At 40.9% G+C, this 25,919-nt stretch overlaps 1 protein-coding gene across 3 annotated transcripts in view; it reads left to right on the forward strand.

Moving 5' to 3' along the window:
* The window catches only part of nudt6 (nudix (nucleoside diphosphate linked moiety X)-type motif 6), a 119,302-nt gene that overhangs the window by 5,872 nt on the left and 87,511 nt on the right, over positions 1-25,919 (forward strand). Inside the window, exon 2 of one of the 3 annotated variants that reach the window (XM_048531210.2) lies at positions 8,035-8,238. In XM_048531210.2, coding sequence (XP_048387167.1) covers positions 8,035-8,238 — 204 coding nt within the window. Of the gene's footprint in view, positions 1-8,034; positions 8,239-25,919 lie in introns of those variants that run through there. The other 2 variants (XM_059644592.1, XM_048531219.2) reach the window with 2 other exon arrangements.

Raw genomic sequence — 25,919 nt, forward strand, 5'->3', positions numbered from 1 at the left:
GGATTGTGGTCAGTATATGCTGTGGGGTCTCTGTATCCATTTTGGACATGTATCTCAAAATTTTGAGGGTTCGTAATAAACTGAGGATTTCCTTCCCCATTGTAGAGTACCATCTGTGACATTTGCCTAGTTCTTTGGAGAAGTACATAATTGAACCCACTATTTAGTATTGCCTTCCTAAAGAGGACAACATCTGACTCCAATGTCACTTGCATCAATGGCTACTTTAAGTGCTCGAAAATCTGAATCTTTTTAAAACTTTTTAAAATGGCCGTCAGCTTTTCAAAAGCAGTTTTGCATTTCTAAGTCCATGCTACCTTTGTTTTTTTTCTGTAGTAGGTCTTTGTGGTGCATCTGATTTTTTCGAATCAACTTTCGGTAGTGCACATACAGTCCCAAGAAGCTCATGATTTCTCATTTCTTTGTGGAAATGAGCAACCATGCTGTTGTCTTTATTCTTTAAAATGGAAGTACCAAAAATGTTTGGTTAGCCCTTCTGTTACACTGTTAAAAAAAATACAAACTAATGGTGAATCCTTCAAACTTAATAAATTAAAATAATATTGCATCCCAGTTCCAGCAGTGCCCACTGGCCTCTAGAGGCTCGTGTTGTGTTGTTCAGCACTTCATACTTCCTTGCTACAGACCCGAGTTCGAAACCGTGAAAGAGGAGCAGTCAGGTCCACCAAGATCCACTGCCTGGACCAGTTAATGGCCATTTTGGCCAGGGACAGGAGCAGTTCCATGAGAATAATGCTCTCCCTCCCCCCATGGGCTGTGTATAAATCAAGACCGTGGGGCTGAAGTGCAACCAAAATTTAAGCTGCACATTCAAAAACCAAAAGAGAGTTGCAAATGAAAACATGCAACATAAGTGTGACTACACCATTTCCTCCAGGCCAGTAAACTACATGTGGCCTGACACCTGGTGTACGTACACAACCCATGATTGCATGGGATTTCTGTGTGCAGCACTATCCACCCTAGATCCCCAATTGACAAGGAGAGGAACCTTCTGTGGAGGGCCCTCCACTGGGCACCACTGGACGGTAAAACATTATGCCAAGATATGTCTGAGTGGCATATAAAAGTGACAAAGTGGCAAGTTTGCAGCAGTTGCTCATACAGGAAACTTTTCAGTGCCATATCTTCAACTACCTAAACACCATACCGATGACTTATCTCTTGTATCGATTAAAGTAAAAGACAAGGAAAGAAAGAGAGCAAATAATAAAAGAAATTAGTTGCAGATAAAATATATGGAGATAGAAAGGGGAATACAGGAAAAGAATAAATGAAGAGAGAAAATGATTACGCCTTTCGAAAAACAAAACAAGCGGAATTCTAAAATCATTGTAACTCAGTATTTTTTTCAGTTGTTCATTTAGACGTTCATGGTTGTTTGGTAGAGCAGATGTGCAAAATATACAGACATTTATGATCTGTGGTATAGAACAATTAGGTGTAATAATTAATAGTAGCGAAAGTGTTTATTGTTTGCAACAGTTGACTGATTTCATTGAAACAAAGGATTTAATAAACAATGAAAAGTAAAAATTCATGTTATTCATTTTTTCCATTCTGGTAATCATGTGGTATAATGCTAGTGAAGTTGCTGGCTAATTATTGTGATCAATCTCTCAATCAATCTCTATAACAGACTAGAAATGACTCAAAGAAAACTACGGTGTTGGAGAATTTTGAGACCTGTAATCCAAAGACGTCTTTTTTTCGTCCTATGACATGTATAAAGTTATGTTTTGGGACAGTTCTTTAATTAAAAGTAAAATGATGCAGTGGGAGGGGTCTTGGGACCTATTCTTAAACCTGCCTGGCGGCAAGCCTAAGTGATTAAATCGTTAGATGGTTGAAGAGGGCCCAGCTAGCTACTTCAAAGAAGGTGAAAGTTGTTTAAACTTAGACACAGTAGTTTGAGCCTGTTTTAACAGCGGATAGACTGTGAATCTCCAAAGTCCCAGAAAGTGTTGAGAATGTTGGGTTGCAAATAGTTGTGTTCTGAACAGTCCATTTAGGTCCAAGTTAAATTTGGCTCTGAGAGGCAATTAATCAGCAACTAGGGGCTGCATAAGAGGTCTGTGTGATTTATTTTTCATGATGATGGGTTTTGAGACAGGAAGGTTAAAGCAGAAACCATTGTGATATTGAGTATAGGTTTTCTTGAAATACCACCGTGCATCACAGGAGTCCACTATGGTGAGAGTGTACCTAGAAGCTAAAGGTCTGAATGGTTCATCATGCAGCAAGACGGATGGAACTTTATGCTCAATTGGAAAAGACCAAAGTCATGAGTTAAAGTGAAGCTGGATGACTCACCTAGTTAGTGATAGAAAGAAGATCTCCAGTGGTACTCTCACTGTCAAGATATTCTGGAGTTCAGTTTACCAGACTAAGAAAATAAAGGAAGTAACACCTCAATTTATATTTGAACTGATGTTGCCAGAAATTATTATCTACTTTAAAGGAAATATAATATTGGAAGTGTGGCACAGCTTCTGCTGAGTATTTCCAGCATTTTGTGTTTACATTTTAGATTTCACATAAATATTAATTGCACATAAATATTTCACGGATATGTATTTCTGATGAAGGATCCCTATCAATGTCTCTCTTTGTTCAAACATTGCCAGACTTGCTGTGTTTTTCCAGCACTTCCTGTTTCCATTGCAGCAAAAGTAACCCCTTTTTTTGATATCATTAAAAGCAGTCAGGTTTATTTTGAGCGTCTGGTTCTCCTCAAGCAACCTAGCAACAACTGCTTGAGATCTGGTTTTGTGCAACAATAAACCATAATTTTTACTTTCAAATAAAAATATTCAAGAAAACATAAACATGTTGCTGAGCAAAAAAAGTGCTAAAACATTAAAAGCAATGTTAATATAATTATAAAATGACTAGCAGAACTAACAAATAAAAACTTCTTTTGACTTTTGCTTAAACAGAGCTAGGAAGAACTATAGAAGGCCCCAAGTCCTACTCCTCTAGAAAGGGTCGAGGACTAGAACCAATCAGAGCTGTTTACTTTAACGTGTATTTGCTTTCCATGTCTGATGAATCCTTTTTGGAAGCAATTCTTGTGATCCGAGTAAGAATGATTGCCTTTGACACCCTTGGGTGCATTTAATTGAGTGAAGATCGAAGATCCTTGACAAAATTGAAAAAGTTGGTAAATGGGGAGAACTCTCCACTGGAGATAATGGGAACTGCAGATGCTGGAGAATCCAAGATAATAAAGTGTAAAGCTAGATGAACACAGCAGGCCAAGCAGCATCTCAGGAGCACAAAAGCTGACGTTTCGGGCCTAGACCCTTCATAAGAGAACTCTCCACTAGTTGGCTATATACCAAGCATTAAAGAAGATGAACGTTTGGAGTTTAGTCATTTCAGTCCCAGAAAATCGCTGTAGAAGTTCCTCAGGGTAGTACTCTTAAACCCTGTTTCATCAATTACCTTTCTTTCATTATAAAGTCAAAAGTGGTGATGTTCACTTATGATTATGAATTTAAGATGCTAATAGTTTAAGGAATACGGTAAAAGACTTGAGAAGCATCGTAGTATGATGATGTTGTGTTACAAGAATGTCCAATACTGTAAGTGACAATGTAACGATGTCAGAATAAATGGAAATCAGACCTAAATGTGTAGGCCCTCAGACAAGCTCTCACTTTCTCTGTTTAGTGTGCAGTGTTATGTTTAATAAAATGTATTAATGTTCACTAATGAGTACAGTCCTGATCTTAGTACATTAACAAGGCATGTAAGCATTACTTATACAAGTGTTACTTCTTGGATTTTTACTAGTTTACATTTACTTTTTTTTCAAACTTACGTAACTTCATCCGACATATTAATTTTTTATCACCCAAACAGACTGAGATTTAGAACACTTACACAGATATTACATGAAATTCAGAAGTATACTAATCCATGTTTATTGCAAAATACCATATTTTCTGTCTTCAAAATTGCTACTAGTGCTTCCTATACATTCATTTTCCATTAGCTTATGAACAACAGGTAGCATTTATGATGGAAGAAGATTTACAAAGGGGATAAACTTTCTTTTATTCATTCATAAGATGTGGACGTCACTGGCAGGGCCTGCATTATTGCCCATCTCTAATTGTGCTTGAAAAGGCATTAGTCAGCTGTCTTCTTGAACCACTAGAGTCCATTTGGCATAGGTAGCTCTACTATATTCTTCAGGAGGGAATCCCAAGATTTTGATGCAGTGACACTGGAGGAACAGCAATATATTTCCAAGTTGAATGTTGAGTGGCTTGGAATGGAACTGATACTGTTCGCATGTATCTGCTGCCCTTATCCTTATAGATGGTAGTGGTTTGGAAATGTTGTCTAAAGAACCTTGGTGAATTTCTGCGGTGCATCTTTTTAGATGGTGCACACTGCTCTGCTACAATGTCTATCTTGGAGGGAGTGAATGTGGATGTGGTGCTAATCAAGTAAACTGTTTTGTATCCAACTTTTCGAATGTTGTTGAAGCTGTGCTTATTTAGGCAAATATTCCATCATATTCCTGACTTGTTTTTTTAGATGGTGGACAAGCTTTTGGGGAGCTAGGAGATGAGATACTCGCTGCAGGAAGCTCTAGCCTCTGACTAACTTTTACAGCTATAGTATTTAAATGGCTAATCCCATTCAGTTTCTGATCAATGGTAAGCTCCTAAAACGTTGATAGTGAGGGATTCAGTGATGGTAGTGGCTTTGAATGTCAAAAGGCAATGATTAGATTTTTTGTTGTTAAAGATGATCTTTTCCCAGTTCTTTTGTGGCATGGATGTAACTTATCATTTGAGAGCCTAAGCCCATGTCTTACTGCATTTGGACATGGACTGTTTCAGTATCTGAGGAGTTGTGAATAGTGCCAAGACTTATGCAATCATCACTTAAAATATAGAAATGTAGAAAGTAGTAGCAGGAAAAGGCTGTTTGGTCCTTCAAGCCTGTTCCATCAATCAGCACGATCATAACTGATCCTCTATATCAATGCCATATTCCTGCTTTCTCCTCACACTCTTGACACTTTTGAGATCTAAACATTTATCTGTTGTTTGAATATGTTCAGTGGCCTTGACCTGTGGCGGAGAATTTCACAGGTTCATTACCCTTTGAGTAAAGAAATCTTTCCTCATCTGAGTCCTAAATGTTTGACCTTATGAAGGAGGGAAATCATTGGTGAAGCGGCTGCAGGTAGTTGGGCCTTGGACTCTACCCTGAGGAACTCCTGGAGAGATGACCTGGAATTGAAATGACTGACCTCCCAATAACCGTAACCATCTTCCTTCTTTCTGATTGCATTGAACTGTAGTTTTGCTGGAGGTTTTGATGCCACATGCTCCTGGGATGCTGCTTGGGCTGTTGTGTTCGTCCAGCTCCATACCTTGCTATTGTGCTGAGGGACTTGAGGCTGTTTACATTAGAGAGAAGAAGGTTAAGAAGTGACTTACTAGAGACATACAAGATGATCAGAGGATTAGATTGGGTGGACAGTGAGAGCCTTTTTCCTCAGATGGTGATGGCTAGCACAAGGGGACATAGCTTTAAATTGAGGGATGATAGATATAGGACAGATCTCAGAGGTAGGTTCTTTACTCAGAGAGTAGTAGGGGCGTAGAATGCCCTGCCTGCAACAGTAGAAGACTTGCCGAGTTTAAGGGCATTTAAATGGTCTTTGGATAAACATATGGATGATATTGGAACAGTGTAGGTTAGATGGGCTTCAAATTGGTTTCACAGGTCAATGCAACCTTGAGGGCCGAAGGGCCTGTACTGCGCTGTTATGTTCTATGTGGTCAAATACAGGGTGGATCTCAAGGGCAATGACTCTCATCTCACCTCTGGAACCCAGTCCTTTGAACCAAGGCTGTACTGAGATCGGCAGTTAAATGGCCCTGGTGGAATCCAAACTGAGCATTAGTGGGCAGATTATTAGGCAAGTGTTGCATAATAACACTATTGATCACAGTTTCCGTCACTTCACTGATGATCAAGAGTAGACTGATGGGGTGGTAATTGGCCAATTTGGATTTGTCCTGACTTTCTTTGTATACAGGATGTTTTTGGACAATATTCCTCATTATTGTTAAGGTGCTAATATCTCAGCTGCACCACAATGGCTTGGCTAGGGGCACCAGAAATTCTGGAGCACACATCTTCAGTGTTATTGCCAAAATATTGTTGGTCCCACAGTCTTGCAGTATCCAGTGTCTTCGGCCATTTCCTAGTACCACACAAGTTAATAGAATTGAATGGACATTGGTATCTGTGGTACTGAGGTCATCTAGAGGAGGCTGAGATGGACTGTAGACTCGATATGCCTGGATGAATATTGTTACAAATACTGCAGCATTATCTTTTGCACTGATGTGTTAGATGCCTTCATTGTTGGGGATGGAGATATTTGTGGGACCTCCTCCTCCAGAAAGTTGTTTAATTGACCACCACAATTCTCAGCTTTGCTGAGCTTAGATCTGATCTGTAGGTAATCTGGAATCACTTTGGCCTATCTATCATTTGTTGCTTACATTACCTAGCATAGGTATGCCAGCTGCTGCTCCAAGATGTCCTCCTGCGCTATCCATTAAACCAGCGTTGATCATATAGCTTGACGGTAATGGTAGCATAGGGAATATGCTAGGCCATGAAGTTGAAGATTATGTTGGTGTACAACTTGGCTACTGTTGATGGCCCACAAACCCTCATGGAAGCCCAGGCTTGAGTCTAGTTCTGTCCAACGTCTGTCCCATTTAGCATTTCCTTAATGCGAAAATGCTACATTATCTTCACAAGACTGCGTGGTGAATCCCACTGACACTATCGTGGACAAACATCTGCTGCAGGTAGACTCAGGAGAATGAGGTCATAAATATTTTTCCACTCTTGTTGGTTTCTTCACCACCTGATGCCGAGCTAGTTTAGCAGCGATGTCTTTTATGACTTGAATAACTCAGTCAGTAGTGGTGCTACCAAGTCATTCTTGATTATGCACATTGAAGTCCCTACCAAGAGTACTCTGTACTTCCTCTAAGTGATTTCAACATGATGGAGTACTGTTTGACTGATGCCATGAGACTTCATTAGCTGTGGAATCAATGTTGAAGACTTCTAGGTTAACTGCCTCCCAAGTATAAACCACCTCTGGGCCGCCACCTGTGCTCAGTCTGTCCAGTCCTAAGATCACCAAAATTAAAAAAATGAGAAGTTAAGAGAGTTCTTTCTATATAGATGATTGTTAGGTTGTTGATTGCCTTTCCAGAAACAGTGATGGAATCAGAATTTAAGTTCACTTTCAAGAAGAAGATGAATTAACATTTGAAAAAGAAAAGTTTGAATGGCATGGGTAAAGGGCAGAAAAGGGTTCAATGGCTACCTTTTGGATATTAGCGTATTTATGATGAGATGAATGATCTTCTTCCATGTCCTACAGTTTGATGTGTTAATTGACAATCCCATACTCAGTGTACTAAAGCACTTCATGGATAAAGTGTTATTTTTTCAGATGTAACTGTTCTGTAAGTGTTCAAAGAAAATTTGAGTCAGGAGCAATAGTAATTATTCTTCACATGCGAGCCTAGATTGTGAATTTGTGTTCCAGTTGACTGACGAATAACGTGTCTGAATGTGAGATGATGCTCTTTAGGAGGAAAAACAAGGAATATAAATTTACAGCCAATGAAATAAATTTAAACAATGAGATTCCCAAAGGGGTCAAACACCCTGAATTAAGGGAAAACAAAGCTTTAAAAACGGCTAGCAGTGTTTTGAGTTTAAAATTCAAGAATGACAAAAGATTATTATCATCCCTTCTTCAACAAGATCATTGTTCTCAGTTATGAAAGTCTATTCTGCTTCAGAGTTACTTCACAGCTGTATTTTTAACTCTCTTTCTTGTTGTCAATGTGTCATAATAACTAACATAAAACAAGACATTGGAAGGAATAATATCTACAATTCATGGCTTTAAATACGATACAACATGCTCTATTTCTTTTGTAGATGCTGTCAAGCACTGGAAAGCAGAAGGCAGGGTAGCAGTCTGGCTGCATGTTCCTATACTCCAGAGCAGGTTTATACCTGGAGCAGCTGCTCAAGGTTTTAAATTTCACCATGCGGAAGAGGACCAATCCACGTTGGCACTGTGGCTATCTAAAGGGGAAAGCAGACTTCCTGCTTATGCCACACATCAAGTTGGCGTGGCAGGTGAGTGAAAACTTTCAATCTTGGTCAGTGATTTAGTGTGACTGTTTCTTCATTTTTTTAATTTAGGAAATCATAGTGATCACAAAACCCAAAAATTAGCACTGGTGAGAAAAGCTAATCCTCAAGCCAAAATAAAGCTATAGCCCTATTACAGAATAAGATGTTTGTCCAGGCCCTGAATTTTCACAGACTCAGGATTGATCTACGCCTTAGGCAGAATGGCATTGGAGCCCTGATTCTCGAAATCCTTTCCCAAACCCATGTCTAAGGATGTTTGGTGAATTTCTGTTGTGTATCCTATGGATAATACACACTTAGTTCCTTGAAAGTAGAGTCACAGGTAGACAGGATAGTGAAGAGGCATTTGGTATGCTTGCCTTTATTGGTCAGTGCATTGAGTGTAGGTGTTTGAAGGTCATGTTGCTACTGTACAGGACATTGGTTCGGCCCCTTTTAGCATACGTTGTTCAATTCTGGTCTCCCTGCTATAGGAAGGATGTTGTGAAACTTGAAAGGGTTCAGAAAAGATTTGTAAGGATGTTGGCAGCGTTGGAATGTTCGAGCTATAGGGAGGAGCTGAATTGGCTGGGTTTATTTCCCCCAGAGGCTGAGGGGGTGACCTTGTAGAAATTTATAAAATCATGAGTGGCATGGATACAGTGAATAGCAAAGCTCTGTTCCCCAGGATAGTGGAGTCCAAACCTTGAGGGCATAGTTTTAAGATGTGAGTGAAAAGATTTAAAAGGGACCTAAGGGACAACTTGTTCATGCAGAGAGTGGTGTGTGTATGTGGAATGAGCTGCCAAAGGAAATGGTGAAGACTGGTACAATTACAACATTTAAAAGGCTTCTGAATGAGTATATGAATAAGAAGGATTTAGAGGGATATGGGCCAAATGCTGGCAAATGAAACTGAATTAATTCAGGACATCAGGTTAGCATGGACAAGTTGGACTGAAGGGCCTGTTTCCATGCTGTACAGTTTTATGACTCTATGATGCTACTGAGCGTCGGAAGTGGAGAGTGTGGATGCCTGTAGTGCCAGTCAAGTGGGCTGTTGTGTCCTGGAGGACATCAAGCTTCTTGGGTGTTGTTGGAGCTGCACCCAATCAGGCAAATGGGCAGTATTCCATCACACTCTGACCTGTGCCTTGTAGGTGACAGACGGGCTTTCCTGATCTGCTGCTATATCTACTGTGTTTATGTAGCAAGTCCAGTTGAGTTTCTGGTCAATGATAATCCCCAGAATGTTGATAACAGGTAATTCAGTGATGGTAACACCATTGAATGTTAAGGACCGGCAGTTAGATTGTCTCAAATTGGGATTGCCATAGGCCCACGGCAGGAGATACATGGGACCACCACAACCTGCAAGTTCCCCTCCAAGACACTCATATTCTGACTTGAAAATATATCACCGTTCCTTCACTGTCGCTGAGTCAAAATCGTGGCATTCCCTCTTCAATGGCATTGTGGGTCAATCTGCAGCATATAGACTAAGTGGTTCAGGAAGGCAGCTCACCACCACCTTCTCAGGGGCAACTGGGAACAGCCAATAAATGCTGGCCAGTCAGCAATGTCAACATACACAAATGAATTTTTAAAAAAACTTTAGCATGCAGTCTTCCGTATCAGTGATAAGACCCACCTTCATCTATAAACCGTCTCATTCAAGCTACTTGTATACTTTTGACTGTACCAATGTGTATTTACACAGTGCTTGATTGTGATATCTATAAAGTGATATGAAGTGTAAATTGTGAAACCATTAGTGATCAAGGCAACGTGGCACCCGGTGCTCTAATGAAGTGCCCCTCTGAATGTTGCCTAGAAGAGGTGGAGACAAGCCTTACCTTTCATACTGCATCCTATTAAGTAGTGGGAAAGCCAGCCTCATTGTGTAAGGGCAAGTTACTTGATTGAATGGGCTAGGGAGGCCTGGGGTCACACTTGCAACTTAGGTGTTCTTTGGTAAATCCATGGAACAAATTATATACTGAATGTTGATTTATTATATACCTTCAAGAGAGAGCCGAATGTGTTTTAGGCTGGGAGGAAGGTTGTACAAGAGGTGTCAATGGGGTTTCTAATTTATTTTGATCACCTAAATGGATTACACAGGAATTATTCAGATTATGTTCTCCAATTTGCGTTGACTTTTTTCACATTGTGACCTTTCTAAGGAGAGTAAACAAGTCCAAATGGAGAGTGAATGTTAATAACAGAGCATAATACATCACAACTCTGTTGTTCTTTGACAGGGAAAATATATTCCTGTGAGATTGTGATCCACTGACTTAAAGTTGCAAGGAATGTTGTGCGATGCTACCTAAAAATCTTTGTATACATACATAGTCACTTTTGAGCAGTTCAATTTTATACGGTCTTTATATATGTAGAACAAACAAACCCATGGCATTTCTTACTTACACAGGACTATATTTATATGTATTTGAGGCATCAGGAGGGTCTGATCACTGAACAGACACTATTTAACTTCAGCAGAAAGACCTTAGATCTTTCTCTAATGATATCAATTCGATCAATTTTCCCATTGATATCAGTGAAGACTGCCAGGAGGGCTGGACAGGCAATCTATAAACTGCTGCCTGGATTTTCCCACTTGGTCTTTTCCTTTCCCACCCTATGCTCACATGTTTCCATATTGTAACTTGTATGAATTCCTATGTAAATTACATTCTAGCCTGATAAGGATAATGTATGTACGGAGTAGTGTATAATTTACTGGAGCAATTTGAGACTATGTCATTCTTGATGGATTCAAGCATGAGTTATATTGTGTGTGCAAATTAATTCTGAGAATTAAAATAACCTGGGCATCAACCTGTAGGGAGGCAGTTAGACAGGTTGATGTTTTGACCGCACCTTCCATTTTTAGCATTAATTGAAATTAACCCCCAATAGTTTTCAAAAATATGCTTAAATCTTTAGGAAATTAATTATTTGTTCTTATACCTTTTAAACTACTCCTAGACATTCACTTTTCACAATGAATGCCAGAGTCAACAACTAAAGCTACAAAGAGTTGTCTGGCACATTTAAACCAGCTGTAAATTGTACCAGAATTGTTGCATTTAAATCGACTGCAAAACTTCTCACGTGAAAATTATGTTGTTAATTTGTTTTCTACAGCACATTTGCTGAATAGAGTTGAAATCCTGCCCTGTACATTTACTCTAGTATGCTGCAACTCGTGCCAGTACCAGCCTGTTATGACCAGGTGACAGACAGTGATCGGGGAGGTGATCAGGCTTCTCTCTCTTTTAAACCTCATCTCCGTCTCAGTCAGTTAGAACAATTCTGATGGAGAGTCACTGGACTTAAAGTGTTAATTCTGTTTTCTCCCCACAGATGCTGCCAGACGTGTTGAGTCTCGGTAGCAATATTATTTTTATTTCAGATCTCCAGCATTTGCATTTCTTAGTTTTGCTCTTCAGTTAAATTTAGTTAACCAGATCAAACTGAAGGACAGTCAATTCTCAGGTATTCTTGAGTGAAAGAATGGAATTTTGTTACCTACATAAAAAATAAGATAATATAAAACACAACAATCTACTCAAAAACATACATTATGAGCTTACACGAAAGCTGACAAAAATGGGGTATCTAATACAGATAGGAAAATAAAGACAGTTGCAGTTTATAGTTTTTTTTAAAATGAGTCTTTGAGATACACAAATGAAATTTGTATTCAGACATAACAAAGTGTGGAGCTGGATGAACACAGCAGGCCAAACAGCATCTTAGGAGCACAAAAGCTTACGTTTCAGGCCTAGACGCTTCATCAGAAAAGAGGGATGGGGAGAGGATTCTGAAATAAAAAGGGAGAGAGGGGGAGGCGGATCAAAAATGGATAGAAGAGGAGATAGGTGAAGAGGAGACAGACGAGTTAAAAGGGGTGGGGATGGAGCCTGTAGAGGTTTATTCCAACTGCTCAGATATTGTCATGTTGCTTCAGGAGTGGTATTGCTAAAAGTAATCCTTGATTTTTCAGTTAGTTCAGGATTTCCAAGTTTTTTTCACCAGCTGTGGCTTGCTGAGATTGAGATAGAGAGTTGGGGAGAACCTACCATGTCCTAGCTGTGTACAGGTAGTGTTGCTTTCTCTCCCTTTGTTGCTCAAAAGCAAGTTGTTGAAACATGGTTCGTTTTTATGTACCAGAAAAACTCCATTGTCTTTTCATCAGAACTGAAAAGAATCACTGGATTTGAGATGTTAACTCCATTTTTCTCTGTCTACAAATGTTGCCAGACCTCCTGAGTGTCTCCAGCAGCATTGGGTGAATAGTCAACATCTTTTCCTCAGGGGAGGAGAAACCAAAACTAGAGGGCACAGGTTTAAGATGAGAAGGAAAAGATTTAAAAGAGGCAGTTTTTCTGCACATAGAGGCTAGATGGGTATATGAATGAGAAGGGTTTAGAGGGATATGGGCCAAGTGCTGGTAAATGGGAATATATTAATTTAGAATATCTGAACATATGGACGAGTTGGACTGACATCCTCCGACATTTCTGCCATCTACAATCCGACCCCACCACCCAAGCTATTTTTCCATCCCCGCCCTTGTCTGCCTTCTGGAGAGACCACTCTCTCCACGACTCCCTTGTCCGCTCCACACTCCCCTGCAACCCCATCACACCCGGCACCTTCCCCTGCAACCGCAGGAAGTGCTACACTTGCCCCCACACCTCCTCCCTCACCCCTATCCCAGGCCCCAAGATGACCTTCCATATCAAGCAGATGTTTACCTGCACACCTGCCAATGTGGTATATTGTATCCATTGCACCCGGTGTGGCTTCCTCTACATTGGGGAAACCAAGCAGAGGCTTGGGGACCGCTTTGCAGAACACCTCCGCTCGGTTCGCAACAAACAACTGCACCTCCCAGTCGTGAACCATTTCAACTCCCCCTCCCATTCCTCAGATGACATGTCCATCATGGGCCTCCTGCAGTGCCACAATGATGCCACCCGAAGGTTGCAGAAGCAGCAACTCAAATTCCGCTTGGGAACACTGCAGCCCAATGGTATCAATGTGGACTTCACAAGCTTCAAAATGTCCCCTTCCCCCCACTGCATCCCAAAACCAGCCCAGTTCTTCCCCTCCCCCCACTGCATCCTAAAACCAGCCCAGCTTGTCCCCTCCCCCCACTGCAACCCAAAACCTGCCCAGCCTGTCTCTGCTTCCCTAACCTGTTCTTCCTCTCACCCATCCCTTCCTCCCACCTCAAGCTGCACCTCCGTTTCTTACCTACTACCTCATCCCACCTCCTTGACCTGTCTGTCTTTCCTGGACTGACCTATCCCCTCCCTACCTCCTCAACTATACTCTCCTCTCTACCTATCTTGTTTTCTCTCCATCTTCGGTCCGCCTCCCCCTCTCTCCCTATTTATTCCAGTTCCCTCTCCCCATCCCCCTCTCTGATGAAGCGTCTAGGCCCGAAATGTCAGCTTTTGTGCTTCTGAGATGCTGCTTGGCCTGCTGTGTTGATCCAGCTCCACACTTTGTTATCTTGGACTGAAGAGTCTGTTTTCATGCTGTACTTCACTTTGTCTCTAATTTTTTTTCTTTTATTTCAAATTCCAGCACGTGCCCATCTTTGTTATATTGAAATACTTTCTTTAACCCAACCCAGGAGACTTTAAGATCACAGTTTTAATGAGTCATTGTAGAACATGGAACACTTATTGTATTTCTGTTTCACCAAACTTATAAAGCTGATACAAATACAAAGTTGCTGGAAAAGCTCAGCAGATTTAGCAACATTTGTGAAGGAAAAAAACAGAGTTAACGTTTCGAGTCCAGTGACGCTTCCTCAGAACTGTTCTGAGGAAGGGTCACTGGACCCGAAACGCTAAACTCTGTGTTTTCCTTCACAAATGCTGTCAAACCTGCTGGGCTTTTCCAGCAACTTTATTTTTGTTCCTGATTTACAGCATCCGCAGTTCTTTCGGTTTTTCTAAAGCTGATCATTCCTGATTCAAACATTACAATATAATTTTCTTGTGGGATGGAAGAGAGTTAGCGTCAACTGTATGAATGCCCAAGTCACAGCCAAAGATGACTGTATGAGTGATGAGGGCAAAAAAAAATTGCTACCCAGCTCTTTGCAAATCACTTGTACATTTCTTACTCCCCTTAAGATAAGGCTGACATTTTTCTCTCTAAAGCAGAAAAATAAGACTGCTTCATATTCCAGAATATTCAGAATTTTATTTGCTGTATTTATAACACAGATAAATGGTCCCACCTGCTATGTCCTAAAACCTCCCCAGAAACTACTAGAAATTTCTGAAAGTCCAGCACTCCAGCAAATCTCATTCCACTGACTGTTACAATGAACATAATGCATTTTCAGATGCAGCAGTATAATTTTCATAAAGAGATTTAACCTGTTGCAAGTGAAATAAACTGTTAATGGGATTTACTAACCAACAATCAGTCTGTATAAAAGCAAATCATTTGTATACTAAGTTTCTTGATTTTTAAAAGTTTGTCTCTTATTTTGGTTAAAGGGTTTAAAGTAGTACTTATGGTGGCTCCATCTTCTAAGATCAATTCTATTTTTGAAAAATAATCCCAGAAGGATTTTGAGAATTTAATATTTCTCCTAGTATGTGCATAGAATCCAGATCTTATATCAGTACATGCGACTTAAAAAACCTTCAGTAAAAATATGAGGGCCACTGCAAAAGTCTACCTTTGATAGATCACCCACTTCAAATTCCTTTTTATTGACTTTAGCTCCAATTTCAACACCATAATTCCAACTAAGCTCATCTCCAAACTCTGAGACATAGTCCTGTGCTCTCCCCTCTGTAACTAGATCCTTAACTTCTTAATACATGGACCGCAATTAGTAAGGATAGGTGACAACACTTCCTTCACACTAATCCTTGATTACTATTCTTTGGTCAAATTCAGCTCTAACTCTACTCACAAATTCACCGATGGCACCACCATGCTGGGTCAGACCTCAAACAACGATGAAACGGAGTACAGAAAAGAGATAGAGAGCTTTGTGCCATGGTGTAAAGACAAAAATCTCTCCCTCAATGTCAGCAAAATGGAGAAAATGGTCATTGACTTCAAAAGTGGAGTAGGGGACATGCCCTAATTGACATCAATGGTGCTGAGAAGGAGATAGTTGAAAGCTTGTTCCAAGGAGTAAATATCACCAATAATCCATCCTGGTTCATCCATGTCGATGCTACAGTCAAGACAACACATCAATGCCTTTCCTTCCTCAGAAGGCTAAGGAAACTTGGCATGTCCTCAATGACTCTCACCAATTTTTATAGATGCATCCTATTCAGATACATCATAGCTTGGTATTACCACTGCTCTACCAAAGACAGCAAGACATTACAGAGTTGTGAACACAATCCAGTCCATCACAAAAAGCAGCCAATGTAATCAAAGACCCCTCTTACCCTGGTTATACTCTCTGCATCCTCTTCCATCACGCAGAAGATACAAAAGGCTGAAAACACATACAAAGAGATTCAAAACAGATTCTTCACTGCTGTTATCAAATGAACGAATGGGAATCTTTTTGATATATCAGAGTTGATGTTACTCTGAACCCCCCCACTGCAGCTTAACACTATATTCCACATTTTATTCTATTACCCTGATGTACTCAATTAAGGTACGATTTGGCTGGATAGCAAGCGGCACGGTGGCTCAGTGGTTAGCACTGCAGCCTCACAGCGCCAGGGATCCAGGTTCAATTCCAGCCTCGGGTAACTGTCTGTGTGGAGTTTGCACATTCTCCCAGTGTCTGATTGGGTTTCCTCGGTGCTCTGGTTTCCTCCCACAGTTCAAAGATGTGCAGGCTAGGTGGATCGGCCGTGCTAAATTGCCCATAGTGTTCAGAATTGTGTAGGTTATAGGGGAATGGGTCTGGGTGGGATGCTTCAAGGGGCAGTATGGACTTGTTGGGCCAAAGGGCCTGTTGCCACACTGTAGGGAATCTAATCTTAAAAAAAACATGAAACAATAATATATCAAATTAAACCTACCTCCCCTATTATTTCACATTTCCACCCTGGGAGAAAGACTCCCAACTATCCATGTCGGCCATAATTTTATATAATTCTATTAGGTGCTGCTCTGACGCTCCAATGAAAGCAATCCTCTCCTTATAGCTGATACACTCGAATGGAGACAACATCCTGGTAAACCTCTTCTATACCTCCTCCAAAGCCTCTACATCGTTCCTATACAGCGGGGACTAGAACTGCACACCATACTCTAAATGTGGCCTAACTAAAATCTTATATAGATTAGAGTAGATTCTCTACAGTGTGGAAACAGGCCCTTCGGCCCAACAAGTCCAATTGCCCCTTGAAACATCCCACCCAGACCCATTCCCCTATAATCCACACCCCCCTGAACACTACGGGCAATTTAGCATGGCTGATCCACCTAGCCTGCACATCTTTGGACTGTGGGAGGAAACCGGAGCACTCAGCGGAAACCCATGCAGACACGGGGAGATTGTGCAAACTCCACACAGACAGTCGCCCAAGGCTGGTATTGAACCCGGGTCCCTGGTGCTGTGAGGTTGCAGTGCTAACCACTGATTTGCCAACTTTTATACTCAGTGCCCCAACTGATGAAAGCAAACAGATATATGCCTTTCTTACTTATTCACGTACATTGCCACCTTCAGGGAGCTGTAGGTTGTATCCCAAGATCTCTATGTACGTCAGTGCTTCTAAGGGGCATGCCATTAACTGTATACTTGCTTCTTGCATTTGACCTTCCATTTGTTCAGATTACAGTCCATCTGGCATTTCTGCAGCCAACTTTCTCACAGATCTATATCCTGCTGTATGCTTTAATAATCTTCCTCACTGTCATAACTCCTTCAATTTCCATGTCATCTGCAAACTTACTAATCAGACCACCTCCTATTTCATCTAAGTCGTTTGTATAGATGACAAACGACAGAAGTCCCTACACTGATCTTTGCGGGACACCATTATTCACAGACCTCCACTCAGAAAAAACACTTCTCCATTACTCTGTCACCTGTGACCAAGCTAATTTTGTATCCAATTTGCCCATTTACCATGGATCCCATGCAACTTAATCTTCTGGACCAGCCTGTCGTGAGGGACGTTGCTAAGTGCTTTAATAAAGTCCATGTAGACAACATCTACTGCCCTACCCTTATCAACCAACTTTGTCACTTCCACAAAAAACTCAATGAATTTTGTGAGACAAGACCTCCCCGAGTGCTGACTATAAGTCTGTACTTTTCCAAATACAATTACGTTGTGTTGCTAGAATCCTTCCCAATAAATTTCCTGCCACTGATGTAAGATTCACTGGTTTATAATTTCCTGGATAATTTCCTGATGCTCTTCTGAAACAAAGGAACAACTTTGGCTATTCTCACTAGTGGCTAAAGATGAGACAAAGATCTCTGTCAAGGCCCCAGCAGTCTCCTGCCTGACTTCCTTCAGAATGCTGGAACAGAAGACAACAACACTTCCTCCTTCTTAATATTGACATGCTCCAGAATATCAACATACCCCTCCCTTATCTTCCTGTCATCAGTATCTTTCTCCTTGGCGAATGCTGATGCAAAGTGGGTCCTTGACCAGTTCATCTGGTTTCACGCATAATTTCCCTCCTTTATCCTTGCATGGACATCTTTTCCCTAGTTACCCACTTGCCCCTAATATATGTATAAAATGCTTTTTCCTTAATCCTACTTGCCAAAGACATTTTGTGGCCCTTTCTAGGCCTCTTAATTTCTTATCTAAGTTCTTTTCTGCTTCTTTTATATTCTTAAAGGGCCATGTTTGATTTCAATTTCCTAAATCTTTATGTATACTCCCTTCTTATTTTTAACTACACTTTCAAAATCTTTTATCATCCAAGGTTCCTGAATCTTACCATTCTTATCTTTCATCCTCGCTGGAACATGCTGGTTCTGATGTCTGATCAACTGGCCTTTAAAAGATTCCCCCATATCAGATATGGGTTTTCCCTCAAACAGCCACTCTCAATCCAATTTCTCCACTTCCCGCCTAATTTTGTTGTAATTAACGTTCCCCCAAATTGACATCTAACAAATTCTGCCCCATCTAAAATGCTGGCACTAAGGACATTGCAGTCAATGTTAGGGAAGTTAAAATCACCCACTACAACAATCCTATTTTTGTTTTCATTGCAAAAACATATTATTCATAAAAATTCTTTATCTACATTCACAGGTATTACAGCAGTTTTGTACAGTCTTGGCCTATCAAGAAAAACAAACATTGGAATTAAAAAAGTTGCAAAAACCAAAGATAATTCTTATTCATGCAGGACAAAATTTGAATTTCTTGAGGCAATGAGAGAGCCTGATAATTGAACAGATTCTTGTTAAACTTTGACAGAAAGCCTTAGTCAGTACTCTTACCCCACTGAGCCTTGGTGGCAGCTGCTCCAAGCTTTTGTGAGTCCCTCACGATGTAGCCCTGGAATGTGCCAGTCTACAACACTCAGTCGAGAGCAACTCTTTGCAGGAGAGGACCAACACATTTTGGGTGGACCAACAGATTTTGGGTGGACCAACGATCACCTTTCACCAAATTGATTGTCCTCAGGCACAGTCAATGTTTGTCTCGGTGTGCATCCCAGGAAACAGCTCATAGAGCACAGAGTTTTGTGTCATGGAGCTGTTTGAGATGAACCTCAACAAAAGACACCGTATCTCTCTTCGGACCTTCTTTGCAGAGGCAAATACCAGAAGGAGATGTGTGACCGTCTCTTCACCAGTGCAGCCACTTCAAGGGCACACATGAAGGTTTTGACAGGCGCTTTTCACATGCCCTTCTCACCACCAACTAAGCTATATCTTGGTGTTTTTTTGGAATGTTTGAGTGATGGGACTTCTTGCCAGATAACCTTGATTGTTTATACTTGTTTTCCAGCTCTGCTTATTTATCTGTTCCTCTATCTCTCGCTGCCTGAGGGAAGGCCTATAGACAACTCCATCATAGTCATTGCATCTTCCTTTGCTTAAATTCAATCCCTGTGGTCTCATTGGATGAACCCTTCAGGATGTCCTCTCTTAGGATAGCTATTACATTCTCCTTAATCAATAATGCAACTCCCTCGCCCTTTTTCCATCCTTCTCGACATCACCAGAAACCTCTAAATATTGGAACCTTGAGCCTACAGTCCCTCCCTACTCTCAACCAAGTTTCTGTAAACGCTATCACATCATAGTTCCATGTACTAATCCAGGCTGTAAGCTCATCTGCTTTACCTTTTCGACCAGGTAATCAGAAGGTACTTCATAAAGGATATGATATTGTAGACAGGATAGAGCAGATAAATCCAGTACATTGTTTCAGGTTAAGCAGGAAAAGAAGATACTGGCCTGAATATCCCGAATGTCAGACAGTTGTTATTCCATTTAAATGCAAGTTGCATATTTGGATCCTGTGGAATCCCCATCATAGCAGACTCCGAAGGAATTGCCTGGGAAGTGGAAGATTCTGCTGATCAATATGTATATGACTGAAACCCTCTTTGGGAAATTGGAGACGTTAGAGTGTTCTGGTGAAATTATGTAAAAAAAATTATGTGGGAAAGTTAGACTATTAACAACGTAGTCTAACTCCTGGATAACTGTTTAACAGATTCCATATCTACCTTACTTCCAACTACACTTCTCCTCTTATACGTCCTAAACCCTGACCAGCTCCCAGCTTGGGCCCTCTTACCCGTAGACCCAATGTCCCACCATTCAACTCCACACCTAACTGCCCCCACTGCTACTGCCAGACCCTACGCCAGTTACCCTCCTCTCCCACTGCTAGACCCAACTCTCGACGTCCTCCGCTACCACCAGTACTAACCCATCCTCCTGTTGCTGTGGGACGGAAACCTGGCCACCCACCCATGCCATCGCTGCTGCCACAGAATCCAACCCTAAAAGACCCTCCCTCTACAGGACCTCTCTCCTGATCCCATGCCCTGATAGACCCAACCTGCTCCCCCAAATACTGTTGCTACCAGACCTGTTCTCCTTGTGGTTGCCCTCAGGGTGTCTTTCTGTCCATGAAACTGAAATGCGTAATTCTGAACCATTCACATAAATCATTTCTGCATTTTCTGTAATGCCTTCATGTCTTTCCAACAGTCATTGAATCAGGGTAATATATCTGATTTTAAAAAGTGTGCTTTTAACAGAAATGAGTAGTATTAAAACAATAACAAAAAAAGTTCAACAATATTACAGAAATAGAAACTCTGCATTATCATAAGCTTAAATCAAAATTGGAGGAATATACTGTAGTATGAAGTAGGCTGAAACACGGCATGTCAGTATCTAAAAAGAGAAAAAAAGCATTGTGAAGAAGGGCTTCACCTTGAAATCTATGCAATGTCACACGGTGATAACAGATTGAATACCAAACAAGATTTAAAAACTTTGAATAGGTCTCAAGGGTGGGATTTTTATTCACGACCAGATGTATATGAGTGAGACATGTACAGAGTTTCGTTTTATATTCACATGCCTCCTTTGGTCTGCCCATGATGGATACTGAGCTAGTGAATATGGAGTTGAGAGAGGTACGCGGGGTCATGGCAGTGGTTGAGGTGCAACAGTTGGCTTGGTCATGTAATTGAACAATGAGTGGATGGAGACGTAGTGTGATAAATGAGGGCTAGAGAGTTTAAAAATTCCTAAAACTGGAATAAAATTCCAGAGAACTGAAGTGGGCAGGAGCAGGGAGGAGGGAATGTTGGATGGTCAGTAAGAGGCCCGCCAGAGCAGACACATTGGCAGAGACATTTCATATTCACAGAAATATTAACTTTTGTTTTGAAGAGTCACAGCTTCTTTGTTGTAGTGGTGGAGGACCAGATTTCTCACTTAACATCTAGCAGTTATGCAAATGTGATCTGGCAACCAGCTACTGGGCAAAGACCCTATCAGTAAGAATTACAGCTCCTTCCCCTCACTCCTGCTAGGAAACCAACTTGTTTAACTGGCCATGTTTCAGCTGCTGTGTGAGGTTTTGTCTGCCAGCTGCAAGATTCTGGACAGCAGAAGTGGGCCTTAAGCACCTTAATCATCTCAATTAATTGCCACATTTCCCCCAACAGCTGTTCACAAAAATTACCCGGGGGTGGAATTGTGCCAGCTATGTAAATTGCAGCTGTTTCTCAAGAAGTGCATACTTTTGAATCTGACAGTAGATGGCAGCATTTGAGGTAGTTCTCCTGTTCCAGTGTTTGTCCAGAACATGTTTGAACATGTTTTCAAAGCTTTTGGCACTAGAGAAAGAAACAAGTTGGATAATCTACAATAATGTTCCCTAGACCAATTTGCGTAATATGTCATGTAAAGAAATTGATTTAATTAAGTGACAAAGAAGATTAAACTTCTAGTTTTTTTGCTTTGTTAAAGTAAGATAATATTCCACCTTATTCGTCCTCCCGTGTTCCCAATTTTGTCCAGAGGCAAACAGGAGCTTAGTGATGTACCAAATAGGGAGAAAGTCATTAAATGAGTCATCCTAGGCATATTACATTTTTGCCCCTCCACTTTGCATAACCCAGGAAAACAGGCACCACTGAAATGAATGATCTTATTCACACGAGATTTTTGCCTTATTTATACATGTTTCTGAAAACAAACTGTAAGCCTGAGAGACTAATCTGTTTCTGCTGTATTGTTGATAATTGGAAAATACTGTAGACAGTGTATTGGATAGTTATCTGATGAAAGAGTGAGTCGAATGATACATGAATGCCAAAGTCACAAGTTTGTTGCAGGGGTCTTTTGTTAGACAAATATCACGTCATCATTGGCTTACCCAGTATAATAATGGTGATGATCTTGTACGGTGGATTCTGTCCCTACTTTTGAACCAGAAACTCAGATTTTGAGTTATGCTCCACAACTTGATGACCATGAAGGTTAAATGCTTAACATTGTAAAACAGTTGACAATCAAACCACAAATCCTTCCACCAAACCTAGGGCAGATGCTAATAGCCAAGGAGACTTCTGATTAGCCATATTTGATTCTGAATGGCAACCCTCCGGCTATAGCCACTGGTTAATAATCTGTTCTGGTGAAACAGTGTGTAGAAAAGAGCTAGTTTTTCAGTCCTAGTCACATCCTTTTAGCCATGGATGAGCAATTCCTCTAGACATCCATCCTCCGTCAGGATGGTCTGAAAGTAGTCTGCTTCTTCCTTGAAAAAAGGCCTGCATAGTTTGTTCACCACCATCCCCTTCCCTTGGCTTGTTCTCACTTTGAACAACTTCACCTTTAAGTCATCTCTTTTCTCTAGGTCAAAGGTATGACCATGGGTGCCTGCCTGGGTCCCATCTTTGCATTGTTTTTTGTGGGGTATGTAGAACATTCCTTGCTTTAGTCATACTCGGGACCCCCTCCATAAGTAATTTTCCGATACATGGATGATATCAGCAGTGTTGCTTCTTAAGCTAGAGAGGAATTGGAAAAATTAGTCAATTTTGCTTCCAATTTCCATCCTTCTCTGACCTTCACCTAATCCATCCCTGACTCTTCACTTCCATTCCTTGATTCATTGTTTCCATTTCTGAGACTATGCTGTCCATCAATATCCATTACAAGCCCACTGGCCCCCACAGTTACCTTAACTATACCTCCTCACAATCTGTTTGCTGACTAGATTCCATTCCATTCTCACTGTTTCTCAATTTCTATCACATCTGTTCAGATGATGCAACATTCCACCAGGCTATCCCTGAATGACCGCCTTCTTCCTCAACTGAGAACTCTCCCGCACCTATTTTTGTTGACAGAGCCTTCATATCTGGCCCATCTACTGTACTTCTGCCTTCATCCGTTCCCGTCCTTCTTAGAACAACAGAATTCCACATGTCCTTAGCTTCCACCCGTTAGTCTTCACATTCATAGGATCATTCTTTGCCATTTCCACCATCTTCAGCAGGGTGCCACCACCAAACACATCTTACCCTCGCCTCCATTGTCAGCATTCCTTGGAGATCGTTCTCTCCACAACACCCTGCTCCACTCCAAACATTTCCTTGCCCCACCATGACACCTTCCCATGTCATCACAGAAGCTGTAACACTTGTCTATTCAGCTCCTCCTTTTTCCCTGTCCAAAATTCCAAACACACCTTGCAGGTGGAGCAACATTTCAGTAATACTTCTTCAATCAAGTCTATTGCATTTGCTGCACAAATTGCTCTCTCTTTTGCATTGGTGAGACCAAAAGCAGACTGTGGGCTCAAATTGTGATACACCTCCATTCTGTCCATAGAAATGACCCTTACCTACCAGTTACCTGCCATTTCAATAAACCACCCCGTTGTCATGCAGAAGTTTTTGTCTTGGGCCTGGCACAATGTTCCAGTGAAGCGCAACACAAGTTTGAGAAACAATACCTCATTTTCCACTTAGGTGCTCTAAATCCTCAAGGTCTCAACATTGAATTCAATAATTTCAGAAACTTCAGAGCTTTATTCCTGTCTTCCAATTTTCTTACATTCTCTTCCCCCTCCCCATTTTCCCAACAAGTGTTTGTTTCTGTCTTCACAGATGCCATCAGACCTGCTGAGTTTCTCTAGCATTTTCTGTCTTTGATGTTTTATCTGCGTCATGCATCTCTAGAAGCAACCCATCTTCTAAGTCAGCGGGGAAGAAATTTCATAGAAGATTTGCAGAAAGCAGTTTTATGCTTCTATCAATGAATCTACTGTGGAAATTCTAGATGCACCACTCCAAGAATCCAACTGATTAGATTACACTTATTCAGTGATGACAATATGGCTACGGGAGGAATACTTGTTTTACACCAGATTTTCTGTATTATTTCAGTGAAAGAAGGCAGCTGTTATTGTTTATGTGATCACACATTCCGCAATGTCCATCTGTGAAGTGAAATTTCATGAAAATTACATTTCCAGTGACTTTGCAATGATGCACAGACTTTTAACTAAATTGTTTTTCCATTTCATCTTAACACATCACCAAAATGGGACTAATTAATCTTTCTTGTGGTGCTATGAATACTACTTTTTTCTAACTGGTGATATCATATCTATTTTTCTAAGATTTTTTTGTATGCTCCACATGGACATTTCAACACTAACTGATGTCTATTTGGAACTTTCTACTAAATATATCCTTTCCCACATGGACAGGGCACAGTGATGAAACACCACCACGTTAACACAAATTAATTTTTTTGTATGAAACCATTAACTAAAATTTCCCTCATTTTCTTTTTATTAGATGCTTAACATATTTTACAATTACCTTACTCAAACAAATCATTCAATGTGTTAAATCTGTGCTAATCACATGCTAGCTTGACTAATAATATGTTGCCTACTCACTATTTTTGATGGAACAGAAGTATCAGATTAACTCAATAAAATCCTAATTTTTCTGTATCTTTTCAGTACCAATCAATTTGCTATGTTTTCCCACAACAATCCGAAACATGACCCATAACACTGTGGGACTGAATCTTACATTATTTTTGGTATATCCAAGTTGTGTCAAGTGCTTTGGAGAGATTTTCACTATGAGGCCGAGCAGATTTTCTTGCTGTTATCTTACGAAACTCACTTCATTCAATGAAGAGTGCAGGAAGGCCTGCCAGGAACAGCAGCAGCATCAGGTATACTTAAAAACAGGATCAACCTGTTGAAGCTGCAAAATGGATCTTTGCATGCCAAACAACATAAAAGCATCAAGTGATAGATAAAGACAAGCAATTCCACAGCCAACAAATCAGATCTAAACATAGAACATTACAGCACAGTACAGGCCCTTCGGTCCTCGATGTTGTGCCGACCTGTCATACCGATCTCAAGCCCATCTAACCTACGCTATTCCATGTACGTCCATATGCTTATCCAATGACGACTTAAATGTACCTAAAGTTGGCGAATCTACTACCGTTGCAGGCAAAGCGTTCCATTCCCTTACTACTCTGAGTAAAGAAACTACCTCTGACATCTGTCCTATATCTTTCACCCCTCAATTTAAATCTGTGCCCCCTCGTGCTCGCCGTCACCATCCTAGGAAAAAGGGTCTCCCTATCCACCCTATCTAACCCTCTGATTATTTTATATGTTTCAATTAAGTCACCTCTCAACCTTCTTCTCACTAATGAAAACAGCCTCAAGTCCGTCAGCCTTTCCTTGTAAGACCTTCCCTCCATACCAGGCAACATCCTAGTAAATCTCCTCTGCACCCTTTCCAAAGCTTCCACATCCTTCTTATAATGCGGTGACCACAACTGTACACAATACTCCAACTGCGGCAGCACCAGAGTTTTGTACAGCTTCACCATAACCTCTTGGTTCCGGAACTCGATCCCTCTGTTAATAAAAGCTAAAACACTGTATGCCTTCTTAACAGCCCTGTCAGCCCGGGTGGCAACTTTCAAGGACCTGTGTACATGAACACCGAGATCTCTCTGCTCATCTACACTACCAAGAATCTTACCATTAGCCCTGTACTTTGCCTTCTGGTTACTCCTACCAAAGTGCATCACCTCACACTTATCTGCATTAAACTCCATTTGCCACCTCTCAGCCCAGCTCTGCAGCTCATCTATGTCTCTCTGCAACCTACAGCATCCTTCGTCACTATGCACAACTCCACTG

The sequence above is a fragment of the Stegostoma tigrinum genome, chromosome 1 (genome assembly GCF_030684315.1).
Source record: "Stegostoma tigrinum isolate sSteTig4 chromosome 1, sSteTig4.hap1, whole genome shotgun sequence".
Lineage (NCBI taxonomy): Eukaryota > Metazoa > Chordata > Chondrichthyes > Orectolobiformes > Stegostomatidae > Stegostoma > Stegostoma tigrinum.